Below are 26,130 nucleotides of genomic sequence, written 5' to 3' on the forward strand. Positions count from 1 at the left end.
TGCATAACTACCCAATGATACCATGGAATGTAAAATTCCTGGTTCCTTTCTTGATCTTTTTGTAGATGCTCAGGCATAAAGGTTGGGTTGATTAAATCCTAACTGGTTGTCTCTGATGGCTTGTAAATTATAGGAACAGAAGCCACACTGGCTGGTACTCTGGCTGCAGTTTTTATTAAGTGCTTAAACTAGCAACAGATAGAATTTGGAGCAGTGTTGAAGCTCTGTTGCAGGGATAATAAAGTAACCATGGGACGGCTGGGATCCACACTATTAGACTGAAGTTCTGGGTAAGGGCTGCCATTTATTACATGGCCACTGTGTACAGTTGTGCAGATTGGGCACTGCAGAACTCAATGGGTGCCATTCATATTTTTGTGTATGTGCAAGGTGTTTCCTGTATTACACAGTCTCCATAGCTGATTGTAGTGTCTTGTTCTTTTAGAACCTGGTAGATGTAGCAGGGCCTCATGCTCTCTGAAGAACTCCCATTCCTAGGCAGTAATAAAGGAGACAGTACAGAAGAAGGTAGATCTACCACTAGGTACTGATAAATCCCAATGGCATGCATGATCTGGTTTTCTCACTCATTTCTCAGCCTACTTTACATATTCCCTAGGGATGATATCATTTACCCCCCCCCCCAAATTCTAACTCTTAGGAGTTTGCTTTGGATGCTCCATTTAACAAAAGTTCCTTATTTCAACTAGAGTAGTGATACACATCAAGCTGTGTGTATTCAATTGAGTCTTTCTGCTGATGCCTAACAACTAGTGTTCTAATTTCACAACGAAATGAATCCTATCCACAGACAGAAATCTAAATCAAGAGCCCCCATGCATTTCCATGAAGAGACATCTCTTCTTCAGCAGCTTCCATCACAGGTTTTCTTTTTTAATCGGTTTCTTGTCTCTAATTTTACTCCTGAATGTCCTTCACCTTATACTAGTGAGGAAAAAGTGGGGTCAATAGCAAACTATGTAGCAGTTTCTTCATCTGGGCAGATGATAGAACAGAGACACTGAATGTAAGGTGAAATGACTTTAGAAGAAATGAAGATTATTTGGAAATAAGACCAGTATTTTCCAAATATCACCTGAGATACATGCTTTATGAGGTTGATTTGAATGGTGATTATAGTTAGAATTTTTTTCTGATACAGGGGTAACTTCTTTTCAAGAGGTTACGATAGGATGTGTTGTTTCCAAATGAATTACAAAGGAGCATGTTGCCCAAGGTGAAAGGAGGGATTTTTGTCATACTTAAAAAAAAAAACACAACAATTAAACAAATACTGGGTATGATTTATCTTGACTAATAACTATTACTCTCTTTACTGCTCTCAAGTAAACCTAAGTGCAGGAAGATGTTAGAGAATACAAGAGTGGAGAACTTGGTGGTAGGTGTGGGCAATCTCTTTCTTATTCTTTCATGATTTTCTGTGTGGAAACTCACAGCCATTATATGATTATTTACACTGTTCCACAAGGGCATGCATCACCATCAGTACTGGACAGGAATTCCTGGGAGCATCTGATAGACAGAATTTGTGATCCAAAAGAAGTTGTATTTCCTGATCAACAAGGGTGTTGCAAGGTGTAAGAATATAGTCTTGTTGGACAGAAATGGACATGGCAGTAGAATTCACCGAAATACAAGTTTACCTCTATTTAGTAGTTACAGCTGCAAAATTATTCCACCCACATCCATATTCTGTTTAAGAGCAACAGAGGAGAGATCATGTAAGCACTGTGTTAGAGGTTAAGTCTCTGCATTTGCATTTGTTTTCCTTCAGCTGCAATTCTCTTTCCTCAAATATCTGTGGGGCTGACTACCTATCCTTTGAACCTCAACTCAGGGAAAGCTTCTTTGTTTGTCTAATGTCTCTCCTTCTCACTCGGTCACCACTAAATGACATTCTTCATGGTATTTACCAGTGTCTGAAGCTCTCTTATTTATCTGTTCACTTGTTTACTATCTAGGCTTCCCCATTGGGATGCAGGTATTATAAGAGCTGGTACCTTGTCTGTCCTTCTCATTAGCATGTCTTATTTCTAGACAGTTGCTCAATGACCTAGAATGAATCAGTGAGTTCCATACTAAAGTAATAAATCATCATGATTATTGCTAAAAATGACTTGTACCTGTGTTATCTCTGATTGACTTGATATTCAGGGTAAAGCAAAAGACTCTATTTAGAATGAATGTTTGGAACGAAAATGAATTACTTTATTTCTCCATTTTCTTTGTTTTAATAAATATTTCCAAACATGTACTGGCTTTCACCTCACCCTGTGTATCAGAAGTATTGATAGATAAAAGCCATTTTAGGTAGCAAGAAGACATGGAAAAGGGGCAAGAAATTAAATGTATGCAGAGGTAAGAGGAGAAAAAACTCGAATATGAACTGGGGCTGTTTAAGGAGACAGTTTCATTTTTGGGTCTTCGGTATTTTAGCTCGGAATGGGATTTTAGGTACCATGTTTTGTGTTTTTTTTTTTTTTTTTTTTTCGCTGCATGTGATAATGTCATCATTTATTTTTAAATGGTTCTAAATTGCAGATTTAAGTTGATTTCAAATCAACCCTATTTTTAAATTACTTTTAATAGGAAGAAATGAAGCAAGGACATACATAATCTACTATATTTGAAGGACTCAAACAAATACATGTTTGGCTGTGAATTCTGTACTCTCACCAAAACAGAGATAAAAATCCACCTAAAATACACTTTCCTTCATTTAGTGCTTGTGGGAGAAGGTCAAGTATTGCACTTTAAAATTACTTTCATCTAACATTTGTCCCAACTTTCCCCCTGAATTCACTATATGTTTTCAGCAAACATGATTTTATAAATTTTAAGTATAAAAGCAACTAGGTTTTCTAATTCAACTTTGGAAGGTTTACTTTACTCTACAGAGCTATTTTTGTAAAACGGCATATTTACTTACAAAATTGAGAGATAGGGGCATCCAGCTGAGGTACATTTCCTCCCTTGGCGTTGAGTTTCTGGACTTGGGTCGGGGGCACAGGCTTGTGTGACTGCCCCGTGGCCCGATACATGGCCTGGACCCACAGGATGCGGTCTTGTTCATCGTCACTGGCAAATATCACGGTGTCTCCCTCCTTGACAGCATTGAAGAAGGCTCGGCCACCCTCCAAACCTGGAAGAAAAGGGAGTAACAACTTCTACTAAGCTGAGCTGTGATGTTCTCAACTGGACTCAGCCTTTGAAAAAGCAGTTTCTGCTGCTTTTCCTTGGGACAGAAGAGGGGGGTAGTGATTAACTTAGGATGGGAAGTCTGAGATTCACTTGTCCACAGAGTGGGACCGTGATGTTGAAGAAGTATTTCTGAGCCTGGATCTTATCTTTTTGTGTCCTGCTGGGGATAGAACTGCCAAGCAGGCTGCCTGCTTGGGGGATAAACATCTGCCTATAAACATACTATTTTCTCCCTCATCTTTAAACACAAACAAAACAACAACAAAAACCTCTCTTTACCACATCTCTCCCTTCAGCTACTGTCCTATTGTTCTTCTCTTTACAACGAAAGGGAAATCTCTACCAAGGCTTTTCCAATTTTAGTACCCATACGAACCCCCTGGGCATCTTGTTAAAATGCAGCTTCTGATTCAGTACGTCCGGAACAGAGCTTGAGGTGCAGCATTTCTAACAAGCTCCCAGATGATTCAGATGGCGCTGGTGTGAGGACCACATGTTGAGTAGCAAGGGTCTCTCCCCTCCTTTTCTGCCTTACAACCCCTCCAATCAGGCTGCTGCCCCACTGAAACTCGTCCAGGTTTCAGTGGACAAATTGCTGAATAACCAGTGACCTCCACATTGCTGAATCCAATGACTGATTAAAAGTCCTCATTTTATTGGGCCCACCCACCTATCAGCAGCATTTGCACTCCCTTCTCTTCAAGATGCTTTCTTTACTTAGCTTTCAGGAGGAAACCCTGACTTTCCTCCTACCATCCTGGCTGCTGCTCCTTAGTCTTGTCTGGTGGCTCCTCCTCCTCCTCTTCCTGATTTTTAAATGCTGGCATGCCCTGGGCTTCTGTCCTTGCCCTTCTTCTCTTCCTTAGCTACACCCTCTCTCATGGTGATGCCAACCAGCCTTTAAGTACCATGAGTATGCTGATGGCCTTCACACTTCTCTCTCCAACCTGGACCTCTCCCCTGGACTCCAGACTTGAATATCTTTCTTGACTTTTCCCCAGGGATATCTGATAGACATCCCAAGCTTGTGAAACCCAACAATGAACTCCTGGTCTTTCTCCCTGACCTCCTCAGCAAAGCTGAGCCCATCTCTCTTGCCACTCAAGTCCCCAGTCTTGGGGTCAATTCTGACTCTTTGCTTTCTTTCACTACCCACTTCCAATGAATCATGAAATTCTGATGGTTCCACCGTTAGGACATTACCAGAATTTGATCACTTCTTCCATCTCCAGTTGCGGCCATCCTAAATGTAGCCAGGATCATCCCTGGATTATTTTAATAGCCTCCTATCTGACCTGTCTGCCTCCATCCTCATTCTCTATAGTTGATGCTCACAAGGCAGCCAGAGTCCCTGATTTAGCACTAGAGTCAGGTCCTGTCACTCTTCTGCTCAAAACCTGCCAGCAGTTCCACGTTCCACTCAGAGGAAAAGCGTTGGTTCTGACAAGGCCTGAAAGCCCCCCATGAATTGGTCCTCTGCCACCTCTAAACTCCTCTCCTAATACTCTCTCTCTCCCTCTATGCACACATGTACTCACTTCATTGTAGCCACACTGGCCTCTTGCTCTTCCTTGAACACCCCAGGCATGTGCTCACCTCAGGACCTTTGCAATTGCTTTTCTCGGTGCCTGGAGCACTCTTTTTTCAGGTATCTGCATGATTCACACTCTTATCTCCTTTGTATCTTTTCCTAAACATCACATTCCTGTTGAGACCTTCCCTGACCTCCCTTCTTGTGACCTATCTCTTATCTTGCTTAATTTTTCTTTATTGCTCCTATTACTTTTTAGCAAACTATATAATTTACTTTGCTTCATAAGTGCAGGTAGTTTTTGTCTGTTTTGCTTACTGCTGTATCCCTGGAGCCTAGAATAGTGCATGGCACATAGTGGGTGCACAAATATTTGTTGAATAAATGAATATGCTCTAGATCCATCTTTTTCCATGGGCAGTTCTCAAGGTTAAAATTTAGCGAGAAGTGCATGTTCTCACTCATAGGTGGGAATTGAACAATGAGAACACATGGACACAGGAAGGGGAACATCACACACCGGGGCCTGTTGTGGGGTGGGGGGAGGGGGGAGGGATAGCGTTAGGAGATATACCTAATGTTAAATGACGAGTTAATGGGTGCAGCACACCAACATGGCACATGTATACATATGTAACAAACCTGCACGTTGTGCACATGTACCCTAAAACTTAAAGTATAAAAAATAAAAAATTAGTGAGAAGTAGGTGGAAACTTCTCTTTGGGTTCAGGCCAAAGCTACATTGTGTCCATCAACATATTCTAGAAACCTGTATTTTAGATTACTCAGCATTCTCTAGCTGGAAATAATACTTCATATCTTCATCAGGTTCCTCGTCGCCTCCTCAATTATTAAAAACTAAGAGGAGAATGAATGAGTTATTAGCATCCCCAAATTTCCAGTGAGGTCCAGCCAGTAATCTGTTTGACATTCGTCATTGGAAAAGATTTCTGGTAACATTAAGACTTCTTCATTGTGCCGATGCAATTTATTGAGGTGTCTATGCTGCAAGCGTGGGTGTGTATTGATAGTTTTGCACTTGGAATGGCCAGGGATTTAGGACAATAAATAGCAACTTCTTTATATGGAGGGTCTGATAATATCACACCAAGAAAGCTTTACTAAAAGATTGTTGGTTTTTATTATAAGGGACTATTTTGCTTAATTTCATATGGAAAGTTTTAAAATACCTAATTTGAGTAGGATGATGTGTAGTTAGCAAGCTGGGAAAATCTGATGAACCTAATGAATAGCACAATAAAAAGGAAAATTCTGAAAGGGGAAGGAGGAGGAAGAAGAGCTCTGAGAGTTGTTTTAAGCCTGAAAAGTGAGCAATAAAGAGTTAAAAGGAAGAGCAGGTCAATAGACCTGTAGCCTAGTCTCGTGGTATCCTTAGGAATAAGCTGTTTTGCTACAGTCAGGGAATGCCAGGACAAACACGATCAGGTATCACTTTTACTAGCCCCAAGGCCTCCCCCTCACCCAGGGCCTGCTGCTGGGGTAGAGATACTGTATTTCTGGAGCTACCGTCAGAAAGTCAGTTCATGGAGTTACTTTGGGGAAGTGGACAGCCCTCTCCACTGTGCAGTTATTTAGAGGTAGAGATGGAAAGACACCAGGAAGTTTTTATATTTTCATTCAATCCTCCCAACAGCCTTATGATGTAAGTACTATTATTCCATTTTACAGATGAGGAAACTAAGTCATGGGGAAGGTGGTAACTAGCCCATGGACACAAAGCTGGGTTGTATGTGTCAGAGCTGGCTTTTGACCTTGGCTGTTTGTCTCCACAGCTGATGACTATAACCACTGTGCTTTACTGCACCAAAGCATGAATCCAGGGCCGGGCCCTCACTAACAGCTCTCTAAGAGTCATTATTAACAATAAAATGAAGCCTAATTTTGGAGTGGGTAAGGGCAAAGAGAAACATCTAAAGAAATGGCAGCAATGACAAGCACAGCAGCAGAGAGCAACAGGGCTTTTTCAGAAAGCACCAGAGGCTGAGGACACACCAAGGAAAGCAAGAAGGAGATAGAAGAGCGACAGATGGAAGAGAACCAAGAGAGGAGAAAGCAAAGTGAAGATCCACAAAGTGAAGATCCACATGTCATAACCACAAGGCCATCAGTCTTAGAAAAAGCAACAATTCCTGGGGACTGAATCTGAAGAATGTGATGTGTCACCTCAAATGGGCTCTCCTTGGAGAACGAGGGGCACAGTCCCACAATTCAAAGACAAAAAGACACGTCTGGGAATAGATGGAGGCAGACCAGGCAAAGGAATGCTGGCCAGCTCTCTAGGGGAAAGGGATTGCACTTCCAACAACTTGCATGGCCGAAGTCCATTTATGAGGGTAAAAAAGGTCTTTATGAGTCGTATAAGAATAATTCAGTTGTTTGACAAACTGTGGCATTGAATTATTCTGGATTAATATTCTTTTATTTGAAGACTTAATTATCTAATCGGATAGAAATTGAGATTGTTTCAAACTTTCCAAACCATACACAGGGAAAGGTAAAGTGATGCATTTTTATTTTTAGCTTAAAAGGAGTAGCTTGTAAGTGAAACTTACATAATTTGCCAGTTCACCAAATGAACACGTCAAGGACCCAAACAGGTAGAGTTTATTTAGTGGAAATGCTTGTGGCTGGGGGAACCACGTAGATTGTAGGCTGGTACTAAGGCAACAATATTAATTGCATCCCTCCCTTCTATGGCAGAGAGAGCAACAGGCCACAAGGGTTCTTAGCACACAAAATCGCCACCAGGTGGATTCACTGACAATTTGGATAAAACCAAGAGAAAGAGGGAGAGAGGTAGAGTCTGAAGTCCTCCCCATTTGCACACTCACCTTTCAGGGAGCAGTTGAGGAGACTCCTCAAATCTGAGGACATTGGTTAAAATGTGCATTACTTGGCTCTCCAGCTGGCAAATGTTACTGTGTTCAGGAATCCCCTGCAGTGCTTATTTAAATACAAAGATTCTGACCTCTCCCTACTTCTGGTTCACAGGTTAGAAGTGGGGCCCAGGAACATTTATTTTTAATAATTACTTTTTTGTTGTTTGTTTGAGACAGAGTCTCTCTCTGTTGCCCAGGCTGGAGTGCAGTGGAGCAGTCTTGGCTCACTGCAACCTCTGCCTCCCAGGTTCAAGCGATTCTCCTGCTTCAGCCTCCTGAGTAGCTCGGATTACAGGTGCGTGCCACCACGTGCAGCTAATTTTTGTATTTTTAGTAGAGATGGGGTTTCACCATGTTGGCCAGGCTGGTCTCGAACCCCTGACCTCAAGTGATCTGCCCACCTCAGCCTCCCAAAGTGCTGGGATTACAGGCGTGAGGCACCGCGCCTGGCCAATAATCACTCTTTAAAAAATTCTGAGTTAGACTTTCCCATGACAACTGAGAGAATTTAAGTCTCCGTTTTCAATCAGACATTACTTGGGGAATAAATAGGACTTAGCACATGGGAAGATAGAAGAAGCTGCTTATTATTCTCAAGAACATAATTGATTTACATTTTACATCTTTCCATTTACATCTTTCGTATAGAAATTTATAAATTATATCCCATGGGATCGATGTAAAAAGAAATAAGCTTTAAAAATATATGTGCACAGTTACTCCTTACACATGTAGATAGAATAGCTCTCTCCACTCCTGCCCTCCCCACTGAGGGAAGATAATTTTGCTTTCATCTGATAAAGTAACAACCATAGCTTTGCTATAGCTGTTCATGCAGCTATGCTTTACTGCAAGTGCCAAAGCGTGACATGGGTTAGACCCGGAGTCCCAGCTCAGCCACCAGGCAGTCTTAAACAATAGCCTTTGATATCTCAGAATCTCAGTTTCTTCATTTACAAAATGGGGTAATGATCCTGGTCTTATCCACTTTGTGGGATTACCATGAGGGCTAAGTACAATCACATGGGGGGAAAGGAAAATGAACTGGCTTAAAAGCAATTATTGTCATAAGGTGGTATTGATTTCCCTTCTCAATTGGCCCTTTAGCTTCCCATTTTATGTTTAAAAATTAATTATTCTTTACAATTCTATTTTTTGAGTTGGGGTCTATTTCTGTCACCCAGGATGGAGTGCAGCAGTGCAATCATAGCTTATTGCTGCCTCCAACTCCTAGGCTCAAGCAATCCTCCCACCTTAGCCTCCCTAGTAGCCTCCCTGTAGGTGTGTGCCTCCACGCCCTGGTTATTTTTTAATTTTTTTGTATAGATGATGTCTGGCTTTGTTGCCCAGGCTTGTCGTGAACTTTGGTCTCAAGCGATCCTCTCGCCTTGGGATTGCAGATGTGAGCCACCACTCCTCACCCTACCCTTCTACTTAAAAATAAAAGTCCTAAGGAGGACTGAATCTATTTTTTTGAAGGATACACAGTGGCTTAAGAAGAACACAAACCATCACAGAATGTCCTAAGGACTGGTTTCCTAAGGCAGGAGCCCCATCCTTTCCATGAGAAGTTGCATGAAATTGTTTGTTTCAAACCCGTTGGTTCTACTCATTATGAAGGATTTCCAGGCAGAGCATTTAATTCATGCCTTATGTGGTCAGCTCTGCATTCTGCTCTGGCAAGTAGCAAATAACATATGAAAGTCCGAAGGGGTGGCGCTGGGCCCAGTCACTCGGCTGAGATTCTGCAGGTGCTAATTTTACTAAGTGGGCTGGGCCCAAGGCCTTCCCTGCCACACCTTTTCAGGTTAGCACCCCATCTTCTCTCAAACTCTGTTTTTCTTTTATGTGTATTTTGTTGCATGTGGAAGAGCAATATGGGAGTAGAAAAAAAGGTTTTGGGCCAAATAATGCAGTATGGTTGGAAATGCTTTCCTTGTGCAGATTTGGCATAAAAATAAACTTCTCTGGGAGAGGGCTGTTGGTGCTTGTTGTTCATTAATATGCTGAAATGATTTCGCACCCCCCTCCCATTTTGAAGGTTCTTTGAGGCTGATTTCTATTCATTTTTTTTTCTGGGAAAAAGATAAAATGGGTGGGGGGAGAGGTGCGAGGGGGCAGGATGTAGAACTTATGCGGTGTAGAACTTTTAAGAAATACTACCGCTCGTGTAGTTTTCTTAGCTACATAAGGCTTAAGGGCTTCATTGTCTCTGCTTGTGGATTGGTGTCTTCTTAGGGAAAAAGACATTTAGGGAGGGTTTTCAAGTGCTACCAGCTAACCTTATGATCTCTTGAATTGTAGCTAGGGAAAATGGATATGTTGGGCAGGCTCCCTTGGTCACTGAAACCTGCCAAGCCCACACATCACTGGTGAAAAACAACACACACACACACACACACATACACACACACACACTCCTTGGTGTACATGTGGGACTACTTCTTTTTCAGAATTATTTTTTTAGCATTGTATGGTGGAGTCCATATTTGATGTGGATACAGGCAGGTAAAAGAAAAATGCTCTTACTTTTTGGGTTTAAATTAGAGAATCCCTTGAGTAAAACCAAAGCACTAGGTTAGGATGGCATTTAACCAACCGGGATGGAAACGGCATAATATCAGGGATTGTGACTGTCACGCACACGGCTGAAACCCTTAGTGAATTGACTTAGTGCCTAGCATGGAGTAAGTGCCCAGCAATTATTAGTTGACCATTGATTTGGGAAGGTTGAGGGTTTGTGGGTTCGTGGCCTTGAGGGTCGGTGGGTACCTGGCTGGGGGTCGGTGTAATCCACAGTGTAGCCATCCAATTGTAGAAGTTCCTGAGGCTCCGCTTTCTTCTCCCGATAACTGCACATGGCAAACGTGTACTGACTGACCTGTTAAGGAAAAGCAGATTGTGAGATTGACCCCTAGAGCCTGTCTTCTCCAAAAAACCCTCCCCCATGTTCTCTCCTCTGAGGATCTGGACCGAGTGGCTGGGTTCAAACTGAGTTTTGCTACCTCCTGGCTGTGTGACGTTGAGTATGTTACTTAACCTCTCTGGTCCTTCATAACCTCATCTGTAGACTGGATACAATCTTAGAACCTACCTCATTGGCTTACTGTGAAGACTGAAAGAGTTCACGTGTGGAATGCACTTACAGTCTGTTCCTGGCAGTTAGTAAGTACTTGATGAAGGTTAGCTATTATCATTATTGCTTTTAATATAATTGGGTTAAGCTACATGTGACTGCCATTTTTGTAGGTCAAAAGTGGTTAAACGACAGCAATTTTGTATGTTCTACCTAATGTGACTGTGGCCTTGGCTGAGACTGCCATGCTCGCAGATACAACATGGGCCTTTTGGTCAGAAGTTAGAGGCTAGACATTCATTTATTCATGCCTTTTTATTTCAGTATTTTATTTTTTGCAGCATTTTGATCAGCATCAAACTACATGTTTCGTCCCCTTCCTCCTGCTGAAGGAGTACTTTGGTTGCTTTGAAGTCTTCTTCTTATCTCAGACAAGTGCAGGAGTGACATGCTGTCACAAGCAATGAGCGCTTGATCGCTAGGTGCCAGTCACAGTAGAGCAATCCTCAGCCCCCACAATGGCGTGGCTGTTGTCACTTGTGCCCTAATGGCAGCCCTCACTCTACCAACACAAACCATGCCAGTGCAGGGTGGGTGCTCACAGCTGCAGGCCCGCCTTCAGGACCCTGTCACTCTAGTGCATCCAGATCCAGCACATATACTTAGCATTTCTACATCTGGCTTGTCTGCAAGGAGCCCGTGGGAAAGCAAGCATCCTCCCAGCTTTGGGCTAAATGCTCTCAGGCATATTTACTATCCACGGATGTCAAATGTCTTAGAGAAGGAGTGCCACATCCCTCATCCCTTAGTTTCCTTTATTAAAAGAGACACTTTCTAAGTGAACTTTGATCCCAGTGGGAGACATTTTTAGTCTCTTCTATAGTGAGATTTGTTTTTGTTGTTTTAATGGTGATAAGAAACTGATGCTCGCGAGTGCTACATGCATCTCCCGCACTGTCCGAGGCTTGAGGGTCCCAGTGGAGAGATGAAGGGTGTCCGCAGGATGTTTTTGGTAGTTGGTTTGTCTGTTGCTGCCCTCTGTTGGCTCCTGATGGAAACTTTACCACTCCACTTGGGTTTCTTTATAATGTATAGGGTTTGCAGAACTTCTTCCTTATATCACAATGCCAGGGGAAACCTAAGGCTGGGTCACTGAGAGTATTTTCATAAAGGAACACATATTAATTTTTTGTAATAAACAAAGTAACCAATAGCATACTCTTCTAAAATGGAAGGTTAAGAGTGTAGGCTGGGGGTTCCATGGGCCTGGGGTCCCATCCCAGCTCTGATAAGCTGTCTGTTCTGTAAGCCTCAGAGTCTTCATCTGTATTTACCTGCATCTTATTGTTGCTAGAGAATTGAGTTTTACATACCTTGTGTGATACCCATAGAGCGAACACTTCATATACACATGCATTTATACAGGCAGCTTCCTTGCATTTGACACACATTCTAATATAGTATAGCTTAATAGGTGGATTTACCTACCGGATTATAAATTCACTGAAGACAGGTCTAGGGAGTCATATGTCTTGATTGTATTTTCAGTCCCATAAGCAAAATCTGCCATATAATGGGCATTCACTAGTTGAATCTGATTGGTTCTAGAAAGTTGAGTACATACAATCCAATAAAGAGGTTTTACCCCCCAAATTTACAGGGGATTCCAAGTACAGTACCAGGCCTTTCCAACTTGTTATTATTGATCCTAGGGATAACAGATTTCCTGTGACCCTCTGCATGACAATGATCATAGATACTGCTGGAACGGTCCCATGGGGAATTTTTTTTTTTTAGATGGAGTTTTCTTCTTGTTGCCCAGACTGGGGTGCAATGGCATGATCTTGGCTCACGGCAACCTCCGCTTCCTGGGTTCAAGTGATTTTCCTGCCTCAGCCTCCTGAGTAGCTGGGATTACAGGCATGCGCCACCATGTCTGGCTAATTTTGTATTTTTAGTAGAGACAGGGTTTCTCTATGTTGGTCAAGCTGGTCTCGAACTCCCGACTTCAGGTGATCTGCCCGCCTCAGCCTCCCAAAGTGCTGGGATTACAGGCGTGAGCCACCATGCCCAGCCGGATTTTTTTTTAACCTGGCATTTCTCATCTGACAACATGAAAGATGACATAGTTTGTTAATGTGATTGGCCAAACAGAGAGTTGCCGACACTCACTTAAGATTTAAAAAAAAATCACAACAGAAGGGTGTTATTTCAAGATTTATGCATTTACTATTACTACATGGTTTGGGCTTTTTAATTTTTTTTTTTTTTCCTTTTCTATTTCAGTGGCTTCCTTCTTGGAGAGCTGTATGCTGATGCCCTCTTCTGGTTATATTGTTGAAGTCACTCTCCACAAACTGAATTGCTTTGAGTTGGTAAACCAAATTGAGTTGGTTTATTGGGAGCATCTTGATTTAGGATTTTGCAATGTACTTTAGGAAATAAAGGAGGGGAGAAAGAATGATTTCTCTTTGAATGATTCTAATTATTGGAACTTTTTGGGGGAATCTCACTTTTTATAGACTGATTGAATGGTGGGAGAATTGCAAAGATTTGGAAAGCCTTACATTTATGTTTTAAACTTCCACAAGACCACACTAAGTAAAAGCCATTTCCCATGAAATGCATGTTCCTCTGTCATAGTAGAATTCTTTTAAAACTGTATTTTGTTGATGAAAAATTAATGAGGCAGTGAGCACTGTTGTAATAAAGGCATGGCAGAGCCTGGAATGCATGTTAGAAGTGAGAAAGTCAGCCACCCTTGTCAAACAGCCTGACCTACAACAGAAAGCATAAAAATCTAGTGATCTCAAATGATCAGCAGACATCTGAAAGTGCACTTTGCAGAGAAGGGCTTAAAGGACTATGTCTTTCACATCCTTGGGATTTTCAGAGGGTAGGTACCTTCTCATGGAATCACAGGACAGGCAGTTGGGACTTCTGAGGGAACAGTCAGCGAGGTTTTATTTTAAAGCTGGCTGCACCTCAGACACACCTTTAAAAATCCTTAGTTCATTTCCAGTCACGTGCTTAAACTACAGAATGCTTTGAAGTAATGTTCCTTAAAGAGTGGATGGCGGGCTGGGTGCAGTGGCTCACGCCTGTAATCCCAGCACTTTGGGAGGCTGAGGCAGGCAGATTATGAGGTCAGGAGTTTGAGACCAGCCTGGCCAACATAGTGAAACCCCCTCTCTACTAAAAATACAAAAATTAGCTGGACGTGGCGGCAGACTCCTGTAATCCCAGCTACTCCGGAGGCTGAGGCAGGAGAATTGCTGGAAATGGGAAGGCAGAGGTTGCAGTGAGCTGAGATCGCACCACTGCACTCCAGCCTGGGAGAAAGAGCGAAACTCCATCTCAAAAAAAAAAAAAAAAAAAAGAGTGGATGGCGACAGCTGCCTTTATTATTAGATAGTGTGTGGGGGGTGAGGGGGTGGATTAGGTTGTAAATATGTAGATTCTTTAAGTCAGACCAGAATCAGAATCTCAGGTCAGAGTGGGCCTTAGGATTATACATTTTTCATAACTGTCTCAGATTCTCTCTTTCTCTCTCTTTCTCAAAATAGGGTCTTGCTGTCGCTCAGGCTGAAGTGCAGTGACACAAACATGGCTCACTACATCCTTGACCTCCTGGGCTTAAGTGATCTTCCTGCTTCAGCCACCCTAGTAGCTGGGACTAGAGGCATGTACCACCATGCCTGGCTATTTTTTTTTTTTAAATTTTTTGGTAGAGATGGTAGGGGGGATGTCTCACTATGTTACCTAGGCTGGTTTGAACTCCTGGGCTCAAGTGATCTTCCCATTTTGGTCTCCCAAAGTGCTGGGATTACAGGCATGAGCCACCACACCTGGCCAGATATCTCTTAATACATGTTAAAATCTGAGAACCACTGTTTTAATATATAGGAACTGTCCATAACCTCTAAGATTGCCCCTGAGTTTCAATTATAGTTAGCAAGTAGATGCCAGTCATGAGATGAAAAGGTTAGACTTTTCTGTCCCCAACTCTCCTCTCCCCTTCTTATCACCTATGGGAGACTAAAATACTTGGACATACAACAGTAGAATGTATTTTGTCTAAATCCCCTTTCCTTGCTTTTACCATCATTCTTTGAAAATTAATCAGCTGTTATTTTTACTGAACTCTGGTCACCAGCCCTTGTCCAAAATTCACATACATAATTTAGAAAAGAGTTGTTTATAATAGATACATTCATTCATTCAACAAATACGTAGGTAGTGTGTTTGGTTCGAGGACTATAAACATGCAAAAAACCAGATGTGATTCCTGCCCTCATGTCTAGCATGAAGGTAGACATTAATCCCATTATTTCACAAATGTGTTATTTTAATAGTGGCAAATATTAAAAAGAGAGGTATGTGGTACTGTAAGAGCTTGGAGATTTGGTCTAGATGGGTGGTTGGGCAAGGAATTCCTGAGGAAGCATTGACGGATTGAGCCAAAATCTGAGGATGGAGAAAATTTTTATGGTGTGAATCACACAGTTCCTGGAGACTAAGGACTATTTTTAATGTGATGTAGTTGCGAATGAAGGATCACAGTGTCTAAATCCCAGACTCCTGATGGGCACTGAAGTGAAGGCCATTTGGTGGAGGAGAAGGAGAATAGATTTTAGAGTCATGCAGAACTGGATTTGGTTTTCAGATCCATTATTTTCTATGTGAACCAAGGCAGTTCAATTAACTTTTCTGGGACATGATTTTGTGATCTTTAAATGGGGATGATGATAATATCTGTGGGACATTTCTTTTTTTGATAATTAAAAAACAATTTATTTCTTGTAGACGTGGGGTCTCCCTGTGTTGCCCAGGCTAGTCTCAGACCCCTAGCCTCAGGTGATCGTCCCAGCTCTGTCTCCCAAAGTGCTGGGATTATAGATACAAGCCACTGCACCTGGCCTTCTGTGGGGGCATTTCTTGTGTGTGCATGCAGGCCATTCATTGCCCTCCCACAACTGAATCCTGGTCTTCCTTTGGGAACCACTCTCTTTTCAACTTTCAGGGCAAGTGGTTTGTGTGGGAGTAACTGCACATCTAGCTGGAAGTAGGGTGAGTAAAACACTTGGCCCATGCCTGGCCAATCAACATAGTATCTCCTTGGTTGCAGTGACTGGTACAAGGATTTGGCACCACATTGGGCCAAAGAAAGCTAACTGAGGGCCTGTACTGGAACAATTGGAAAAGAAAAGTTTTCTCTGGGGCTGGTAAACTTTTGTAAGGCTTGAGCTGCCAGAGATCATGCCTGAGGGTGAAGTCAATTCAGAGGAAAGCAGAGCCAAAAGATTAAATATATTGAGAGACAGAGGCTTGATAATATTGCTTGAGTCCTGGATCTAGTCATGACAGAAGACCCTCCAGCTAATTACTAGTTTAATTAGTTAACCAATACAATTCTTCCCCTTTTAAAACTTAAGCCTGTTTGGGTTGATATCTGCCATTTGCAACCAGAATATAAATATAAATGTCTTATAGAGCAATTGTGGAGTGGCAAAAACAAACATTTGGAGTTATAAATCCTTCAACTACTCATATGTCTTACAATTCATTTTTGTGGTTAACTCATTTTAATATTGTATTCCCAGGTGACTACTATTGTATTCCAAGGCATTATATATTATCTAACAATATTTTATCTTATTCTGATTTAGTGATTTTTCTGAAAGCTAGAACATAATTTTTGGTAACATTCTCAGTTGGGAATCAGAAACAGAGGAGCCATGTTGGTTCTATCTGAGTAATTCAGTTCTAGAACATTCTTTTAACACAATGCTTTATTAAAAAAATTTTTTATTTCCATAGGTTTTTGGGGAACAGGTGATATTCAGTTACATGAGTAAGTTCTTTAGTGGTGATTTATGAGATTTTGGTGAACCCATCTCCCAATCAGTATACAATGAACCCAATTTGTGGTCTTTTATCCCTCACTCTCTTCCCACCCTTTCCCCCTGAGTCCCCAAAGTCCATCGTATTATTGTTATGCCTTTGCATCCTCATAGTTTAGCCCCCACTTATGAATGAGAACATATGATGTTTGGTTTTCCATTCCTGAGTTACTTCACTTAGAATAATAGTCTCCAATCCCATTCAAATTGCTGTGAATGCCATTAATTCATTCCTTTTTATGGATGAGTAGTATTCCATCATATATATATATATAACATTCTGTATGCATCAGTCTCTTCAGGTGCCAGTCCTGTCTAAGTGCTTGGAGTTATTGAAGGCACTTGCAATCAAAAGACCTGTGCTAGGTTTCTTTTTTTTTGAGACAAATTCTCACTCTGTCACCCAGGCTGGAGTGCAGTGGCATGATCTCGGCTCACTGCAAACTCCACCTCCCGGGTTCATGCCACTCTCCTGCCTCAGCCTCCCAAGTAGTTGGGACTACAGGCGCCCACCACCATGCCTGCCTAATTTTTTGTATTTTTAGAAGAGATAGGGTTTCACCATGATAGCCAGGATGGTCTAGATTCCCTGACCTCATGATCCACCCGCCTTGGCCTCCCAAACTGCTGGGATTACAGGCGTGAACCACTGCACCTGGCCTGTGTTAGGTTTCATATTTGGCTGCTTACAAGCCATTGACCTTGGGCAGGCCACTTATCCACTCTGAGCCTTAGTTTCCTCTAATGTGAAGTTGCGAAAAGCCTTGTCCTCACTGTAGTACAGAAAGGTTGTGAAGACCAGCTTGACGAACACTTTGTAAACTCTAAGAAACCATATAAATATAAGTGATTGTCCACATTATTAGAGGAACCACAGAATATTACAGTTTGTACAGTGCTAAAATGGGGGGAAATGTCTCAGAAATTATTTGAACACCAATCAAAAAAGCAGATTTTAACCAGAAATCTTTTTTTTTTTTTTGAGACAGAATCTTGCTCTGTCACCCAGGCTGGAGTGCAGTGGCATGATCTTGGCTCACTGCAACTTCCGCCTCCTGGGTTTAAGTGATTCTCCTGTCTCAGCCACCTGAGCAGCTAGGACTACAGGCACATGCCACCATGCCCAGCTAATTTTTGTATTTTTAGTAGAGATGGGGTTTCACCATATTGGCCAGGCTGGTCTCGAACTCCTGACCTTGTAATCCACCTGACTCAGCCTCCCAAGGTGCTGGGATTACAGGCATGAGCCACCATGTCTGGCCACCAGAAATCTTTTGATCACAGAATAAAAATATTTTTTAAATAAAAAGATGAAAGCGTTAAGACTTTCTAACCTGATATGGGTGATAAGTTGGCCTGTTTTCACTGTTCTCCTTACACACACACACGGGGTGGGGCGTTCTGGCTATCCAGCAGTGCTCTATGGAATTGGCACCTTTATCATTAGTGTTGATTTGGTCACATTAGAGTTACTAACAGTAGTAATCAATGTGTTTGGTTCTCACCATGGACCCGAGGGTTTAGAATGAGGCCCCAGTAATTTCTTGACTCAGGGTACTGAAGGCCCATTTCCCCTTGATCTCTGGGTTAGGGTTTGCAGCCAGCCAAGTTTATAGGACATATATTGGAATTTCAAGGAAGATGGCAAGAGGAGGCTTTATTGTGCCATTTGCATATAGTCATCTATTTAGCTACTCTGATGCTCGGTTCCATAGAGAACATAAACTCTAAGATGGTGTCATCTGAAGGGAATGAGACCCTTCACTTTAAGCGGGATAATGACCTCCAAGGCAGTGTTTCTCCAAGGGTAGCCTTTGGACCACCTGCATCAGTATCTCCTGGGGTGCCTTTTATAAGTACGGAATACTGGGCCCCACCCCAGACTTACTGTATCAGAGTCTTCTGGATAGCACCTTGGGGTCTGCATTTTAAACAACACCTAATGCAGATGGTCCAGGCCCCCATTTACAGACACTCTCTCATTGCACAGGAATGCTTGAATCTCTGTCACAGAAGCTCCTTGCAACTGCTTCATTCCCTTCACAGTTGGTAGGGTAGACTCTAGCCACATCTATAGTAATTTTAGCTCTGATCCTTAAGAAATGGGAATTGCTACTTTGGTCCAGCACTCCTCTGAGTATATCCTTTATCCCTGGCTAGTAGGAAGTCCGTTTATAGTCTAAAATTTGGTTCCCCAAGACAGTAGTACTAATAGGAAATCTCAGTCAGGGAGAATTTTAATTGTTACACGTTATAAGCAAAAAAGTAGACTCTGTGTGTATGTGTAGACCAGGAGATGAATTTTGAGGAGACTAATGTTGGATGTCCTCTCTTCGTCTTTGTTTTTTCAGACAATTTTCGTTGTTTTAAATCTAATGTATTAAATCATAATTGTGTTGGAAATTGTGTGCTGCTAGCTCTCTATATAAACACATTCCATAAGATCTAACATCTGAATTGAAAGACACAAAGATTCCGTAAGTCACTTGGGTAGATATACTTTCTGTTTGGTGGTTTCCACACTGTTTTCCAGGGAGTTCCCTCTAAGGCTGCCTGGGAGCAGGGGCGGGGTTAGGGGAATCTTCTCCCTTCCCCAGAACTCTCACGCTTCTGCAAATTGAACCAGGGTGGTTCTCCGGGTTTCATGTTTGCATTTTGAGTTTCAAAGTAAGGGTTTGGTGACTAAAGAGAAACTGAAAATCGTTTGTACATATGACTGAATTCAACATTGCATGCAGCTGTTGGGGGCCAATTGCCACCGCTTGGATTGACATCCTTTCCTTCAAACAACCTGGGACATTTTAGCTTCCTCTGAATTGGACCAGCACTGGTGGCCTTGAACTTTCCTCCTGCAGCTCTGATGGCATTGGGGTTGTTTCAAAGGGAGTGTGTTTTTTTCTTTATGATATTGATAAAGTGCTTCTAAATGTGATCACTTAAATAGGGGAGAAGAAAAAATGGAAAGAATTTAAAAATAATGCAGTATTTTCTGGGTATGCCAGCAAATTGCTTTTAGATATTGTTGTGGTGAATAGGACAAGAATTGAAAGAGAAGACCTGAGTTGTCATCCTGGCTCCCCCATTATCTTTGTGATGATGGGACTCTCATGTCACCTCTGTGTGTCACAGAGGTTGTTAAGGGAGAAATCGGATTCAGGCTGAAACAGATTTTTTTGGGGGGATGGATGTCCCCAACATACCTTGACAGCTCTTTAAAGTTAATGAGAATCATATGTACATGAAAAATTTCACAGAATTCTGAACTTATTTTCTCCTGCCTTTCTAGGAAAGATACTGAGCTTTAGATGAGAAGTGCCCTTTTATGATTCTCAGAAGTGAGCACAGAGCTTGCTTTTTAGCTGCTGTGTGACTTTCATCTTCTCTTATTAGAAGGCTCAGTGTGAAGGCTCTAAACACCTGTGTTCCAGTTGCCTGAAAAAATCATTCTCTCCCTTTTGGTTCTCCCTGTACTTACTGTACAGACATGGCTTTACTGATGTTTTCCACATATTTCCTCTTGTTTTTCCTGAAGAGTTTCCTCTCCCAAAATAAGAAGTCATCTACTTCTCCTAAGTACTTCATCATATCAAAAGTTCTCAGAAATCTGAGAATGGTTGTCACCAGCCACTTCTTGGAGCACATGATCTCTCCTTTTTCAGCACCACCCAAGGTATTGCCTGAGCTTTTCTCCTCTCTCTTCCTTTTTCTTTTCTTTGCCAGACACTGGGCTAGGGACTGTGTATGGGTGTGGTGGAGGAAAGAGGGAAAGACACAAAAAAGAATCAGAAACAAAACTGGCCCTGAAACAGTGCACAGTCTATCGGGGAGGCCAGGCATGCTCCCAAGTGATTCCAAGAGAGACTGCTGTGCCAAGTGCAATGAGAAGCACTGAGGGGCGAGAACCATTCATGACTCAGCACTGCTTTTTTTTTTTTTTTTTAGACAGAGTCTCACTCTGTCTCCCAGGCTGGAATGCAGTGGCACAATCTCAGCTCACTGCAGCCTCCGCCTCCTGGGTTCAAGCAATTCTCCTGCCTCCGCGTTCCCTGTAGCTGTGATTACAGGTGCGAGCCAGCATGCCTGGCTAGTTTTTGTATTTTTAGTAGAGATGGGTTTTCACAGTGTTGCCCAGGCTGGTCTCAAACTCCTGAACTCATGTGATCCGCCCTCTTCAGCCTCTCAAAGTGCTGGGATTACAGGTGTCAGCCACTGCTCCTGGCCAGCACTGCCTCTTGATGTGTCTTGTCTTCCCATTTACATTGTATGCTCTTTAAAGTGGATACCAGTTATTTTTACCTTCCCAGTATCCATTTCTCCTTCTGGTAATGGCATCCTGATTTTGCATGAAAGACAATCCAGTGGGACTGTCAATCCAAGTGCCATCCCTTCTTCCTGCTAAAAGTTGGGAGTGAACAAGGTTAGACTAAACCAATTCTCCCTTTATGAAATTTGACCCTCTATGAGAGATGCAAGGATGGAAAGTGGTCAGAGCCAGTCTGTCTCATGACCACACCAGCAGCACTGGCCATGGTTCCAGGACTTGTGATGGTTAATATTAGGTGTCCACTTGATTGGATTGAAGGATGCCTAGATGGCTGGTGCAGTACTGTTTCTGGGTGTGTCTGTGAGGGTGTTGCCAGAGAAGATTGACAGTTGAGTTGGTGGCCTAGGAGAGGAAGACCCACACGCAGTGTGAATGGACACCATCCAATCAGCTGCCAGTGCAGCTAGAACGAAGCAGGTGGAAGGAGGTGGGATAAGACTGCTTGCCGAGTCTTCAGGCTTTCGTCTTTCTTCCCTGCTACATGGTTCCTTCTGTTCCTAATGCCCTTGGGCATCAGACTCCAGGTTCTTTGGCCTTTATACACTGGGACTTGTACCAGTGACTTGCTGGGGGCTCTCAGGTCTTTGGCCTCAGACTGAAGGCTGTACTGTTGGCTTCCTTTGTTTTGAGGCTTTCGGACTCAGAATAAGCCACTATCAGCTTCTTTCTTCCCCAGCTTGCAGACAGCCTATTGTGTGGCTTTGCCTTGTAATCATGTGAGCCAGTTCTCCCTAATAAATGCCCTTTCTTATATACATATATCCTATTGGTTCTGTCTCTCTGGAGAAACCTAATACAACTTGGATTTCTGGAACTATGCTGGCCCTGTTCTTAACATGGATGGGTTAATTCAGCCTTTTTCACAATTCTATGAGTTAACTCCAACACCTTCCATATATTCATTTTTTAAACCTTAATTAGCTTGAGTCTACTTCTGCTGTTTGCATATGTAGAACTCTAACAGATTCCTTTCTGGGAGCTAAATACCAGACCTGATAGTTCTCCATGTCCTCTCAATGCACTCCACACAAAGTAGGTGCTCAATAAATACTGGTCAGTTAATAGTCTGAGGAAATGTACCACAAGCTAAAATAGCCTCAATTGCTTAGCCATGGGTTATTTTAATTATTTATTTTTTTTGGAGACGGAGTTTTGCTCTTGTTGCCCAGGCTGGAGTGCAATGGCACAATCTCAGCTCACTGCAACCTCCACCTCCCTGGTTCAAGTGATCCTTCTGCCTCAGCCTCCCTAGTAGCTGAGATTACAAGCATGCACCACCATACCCGGCTAATTTTTTGTACTATTAGTAGAGACAGGGTTTCACCATGTTGGCCAGGCTAGTCTTGAACTCCTGATCTCAGGTGATCCACCCGTCTCGGCTTCCCAAAGTGCTGGGATTACAGGCGTGAGCCACCGTGCTGGGCAGCCGTGGGTTATTTTGAGGGACGGGCATCATTCCAAAATGTTCTTTGCGGCTAAATCACTTTAAGGTTTTGTTCTACCCTACAACAATACTGAAAGCAAAGATGACCTCTTGCTTATTAGAGCCAGAGAGCTGTATTTTGCCTTAGCGGCACAGCAGAGACTTAAGTAGATCTATAGACAGTCTAGCCTTAGAAGTTCAGAGTTGGTGAAACCCTCAAGGTCATTTAGACCTAAAAGGGAGTTGCTTTGTAGTCAGGTCTCTGAGTATAAAGCACTCTAAATATTGGTAGCACTCTAAATATTAATCCTAGTCAAGTAACCCAGTAAGAACCTTTGTCACTCAGTTCCAAGTTGACTCACTTTGTGAAATCTTTCAGAGTATAGCATAAATTAGATTTCTGCAAATTGAATTATAGTTTAAATGCTCTGGTGGAGTCTGAAAATTAAAAACAGACACTGGAAAACTTTGTAAACTGAAAAATCCTGATGCAAAAAATAAACACCCTCCCCTACCAAAAAGATGGGGTCTTTCAAGGACAGGTATTACTATTTCTGGAAAAAAATTTAAGAAATGCTCAAGAGTAAAGGTGTTATTTATATATGACTAATGTATTAACATCAATATCTGCATCTACATTTGTATCCATATACACAGATATTCCCTGCAGCCTTGTTAAGAATAGCCCAAATTGGGAAAGTCCAGAAGTCTATCCAAAAGGGAAAAGTTTACAGATATGAGAGCCAGAGCTATATATGTAAACATTGAAAGGTATCTAAATAACTTGTGTGGAAAAAGCAACTTGCAGAACAACTTGAAGAATTTGGTTTGTTTCAATTAAAAAAAAAAAAGAAGTTTAATAGAAAAATTTATCCTAGATATTAAACATAGTTATGGGACGTTGGCTAAGACTTTTGGAAGCACCAGGCACCAAGAAGAGTAGAGCACTCCCACACAGATAATTCAAATTCAAACACACTAAATAATAAAATAGAGGCAAAAAGTCCAACTAAATTCTGACTTTACTCATAATGCCTATCTCAGTTCTTTTCAAAATACTACATTGTTTTCAGTCAAAGTTAATGTCCCTATAGCCCTCATTTGGCATGAGCTTGCTCCCTTCTGGAATCCTCCATCCCTGGCAGGAGACTGGGCAGGGGTGGGAGTCTACTCTCCCCGACTTATCTCACATACTACTGTATTGTTCGAATTAAAAAGTTATGAGTATTCATTAATTTTTTAAAATTTAAAAGTGATATAAAAATAGAGAATAGAGCACAAGGGAGCCCTTTGGGCATTGGAAATGTTCTGTATCCTCCTCTGAATGGTGGTTACCTGGATATATGTAAAAATTCATTGAGCTAAATGCATGAGCTCTGTGTATTTAAGTTATACCTCAGTTAAAAAGCATTCATTCATTCTAGCAAATCTTTAATACTGATGTCTCTTAAGAGTTGAAGAGTTAGTTACCTGCACCAATACAAAAAACCTTTTCTTCCATCTCTTCCAGACATTCTTACCGATGGCCCATAAATACCTAAGGGAAAGGAGAAAGACCAGAGCTGCATTAATTCTTGAGTGAGTGAATTGTTGAACACACTTTGCCGTGAAGCTTGGTACTTATAAACAAGGAAACGCACATGGCTCAGGAACGGGGCACAGATTTTGGAGCTCTGTGGTTGAGCATAAACAACAGCAAGCACTTTTCACTTCCACTTACAGGAGGAATTGAGGCCTATCATGAGACTTAGACTCCTTGACTGATTCCAGAAAGCACCTTGGAAAATGTGACGCTGCAACTTAATTTGTGTATGTGCTAAAAGTCTTTTAGGTAGGGGAACTCCTGAAAGACATTGCACAGGAAAGAAAAAAGAGGGTGCTAAATCTCACAACTCTTTTGCATCTTGTCAAGTTTCATTCAGGAAAACCTTCCCTTGTTTTCTTTTGCTGTATTGCAGGTGTATTACAGGGAGGAATGCAGGTACATTACAGGGAGCAAATTCCAAGTCAACATAGGAAGGTCTCCCCACTTCCTTCCTCCTTCTCCAAAAGCTCTTCTGTTGAAAGAAATTAATTTTTTTATAATGAAAAATAAAATAAAACGGAGGGTTGAGAACTACAGAGGCAGAGCTCAAATCCGTCCGGACATGTTAAGATAAATATTATTATTATTATTTTTTGAGACAGAGTTTCACTCTTGTTGCCCAGGCGGGAGTGCAATGGTGTGATCTCAGCTCACCGCAACCTCCTTCTCCTGGGTTCAAGTGATTCTCCTGCCTCAGCCTCCCAAGTAGCTGGAATTACAAGCATGCGCCACCATGCTTGGCTAATTTTGTATTTTTAGTAGAGATGGGGTTTCACCATGTTGGTCAGACTGGTCTCGAACTCCCAACCTCAGTTGATCCACCCGCCTTGGCCTCCCAAAGTGCTGGGATTACAGGCGTGAGCCACCGTGCCTGGCGTAAGGTCAATATTACTAATCAATTCATGTATTATCCTATCTGCATTGTGGATTGTTACATATTGAACTGGCACCGATCTGGGAATCCAGGCCTGGCATTTTTCAGGCTCTATCCAACTAAGAAAGGAGAGATCTGGTCATACCGAAATACATTCAAATACTGAGTTCTAAAACTGGCTTTACCTGTCTACTGTCATCAACACCCACTGGAAAACTTCCAAATCCTCACTTCACCTCAAATCAGACAGAATTTCTGCTTTGGAACATAATGAAGAATGCACCTAATTAAAATTTTTCCTGCCTGACAAATTTCAGGGGCCCTTAAGAGTGGCTGGCAGCCAAAATCTATTCAGATCTTCAAGCCAGAAACCCAGGAGTCATCCTGGGTCCTTCTGTTTCCTCATCCTTATTCCTCAGTCGCCAAGTGCAGTTGAGTTTTTACCTCCTGGGGAGTTCCTCACGGCTCTGTCTTCCCTCTTCCCACTTTCACTATTTCAGTCCCCACCCACATTTTTTGCTTCCATGGACAATTATAGAGGAACCTCTTAATTGGTTTCAGGGACACGAGAATGATTTTCATCCTATTCCTGGAAATGAGACAGAGCTTACCACCTGCAAATCTTATCATGCCTTTTCCAAGCTAAAATTCCTTCAGTGCCTCCCCCCTCCCCCCACCATTTATATGAAAAGTGCCTCAAACTTTGGCCTCTTACATTTCATCATTGGTCCCACGTCTGTTCACCTATTCTATGACTTACTTGACATTTTTCTTTAAATTAACTTACTTAACATGAATAAATTTATTTTGAAAAGTAAACTATATTATAGGCTTGATATACCAATTATACATTATGTAGCACATATTAAAATACATAAATGATTACACTTGTCCCTCAGTATCTACAGGAAATTGGTTCCAGGACCCCTGAAGAATTCAAAATCCACAGACACCAAAATCCACCACCCTTACATAAAGTGGTGTAGTATTTGCATGTAACCTAAGCACATCCTCACATATACTTTTTTTTTCTTTCTTTGAGATGGAGTCGCACTCCGTCACCCAGGCTGGAGTGCAATGGCACGATTTCAGCTCACTGCAACCTCCACCTCCTGGGTTCAAGCGAGTCTCCTCCCTCAGCCTCCTGAGTAGCTAGGATTACAGATGTGCACCACGATGTCCAGCTAATTTTTGTATTTTTAGTAGAGATGGGGTTTCACCATGTTGACTAGGCTGGTCTCGAACTCTTGACCTCAGGTGATCTGCCTGCCTCGGCCTCCCAAAGTGCTGG

General features: G+C 42.1%; 1 protein-coding gene across 11 annotated transcripts in view; it reads right to left on the reverse strand.

The window, feature by feature from the left end:
• The window catches only part of CADPS (calcium dependent secretion activator), a 475,079-nt gene that overhangs the window by 149,879 nt on the left and 299,070 nt on the right, over window positions 1-26,130 (reverse strand). For all 11 annotated transcript variants that reach the window (XM_009445771.4, XM_054682049.2, XM_009445769.4 and 8 more), the window contains exons 9-11: window positions 23,851-23,917; window positions 10,427-10,535; window positions 2,951-3,163 (exon numbers count right to left, since the gene is read on the reverse strand). In XM_009445771.4, the coding sequence (XP_009444046.2) occupies window positions 2,951-3,163; window positions 10,427-10,535; window positions 23,851-23,917 (389 nt within the window). The remainder of the gene's footprint in view (window positions 1-2,950; window positions 3,164-10,426; window positions 10,536-23,850; window positions 23,918-26,130) is intronic.

The sequence above is a fragment of the Pan troglodytes genome, chromosome 2 (assembly GCF_028858775.2).
Source record: "Pan troglodytes isolate AG18354 chromosome 2, NHGRI_mPanTro3-v2.0_pri, whole genome shotgun sequence".
Classification (NCBI taxonomy): Eukaryota; Metazoa; Chordata; class Mammalia; order Primates; family Hominidae; genus Pan; species Pan troglodytes.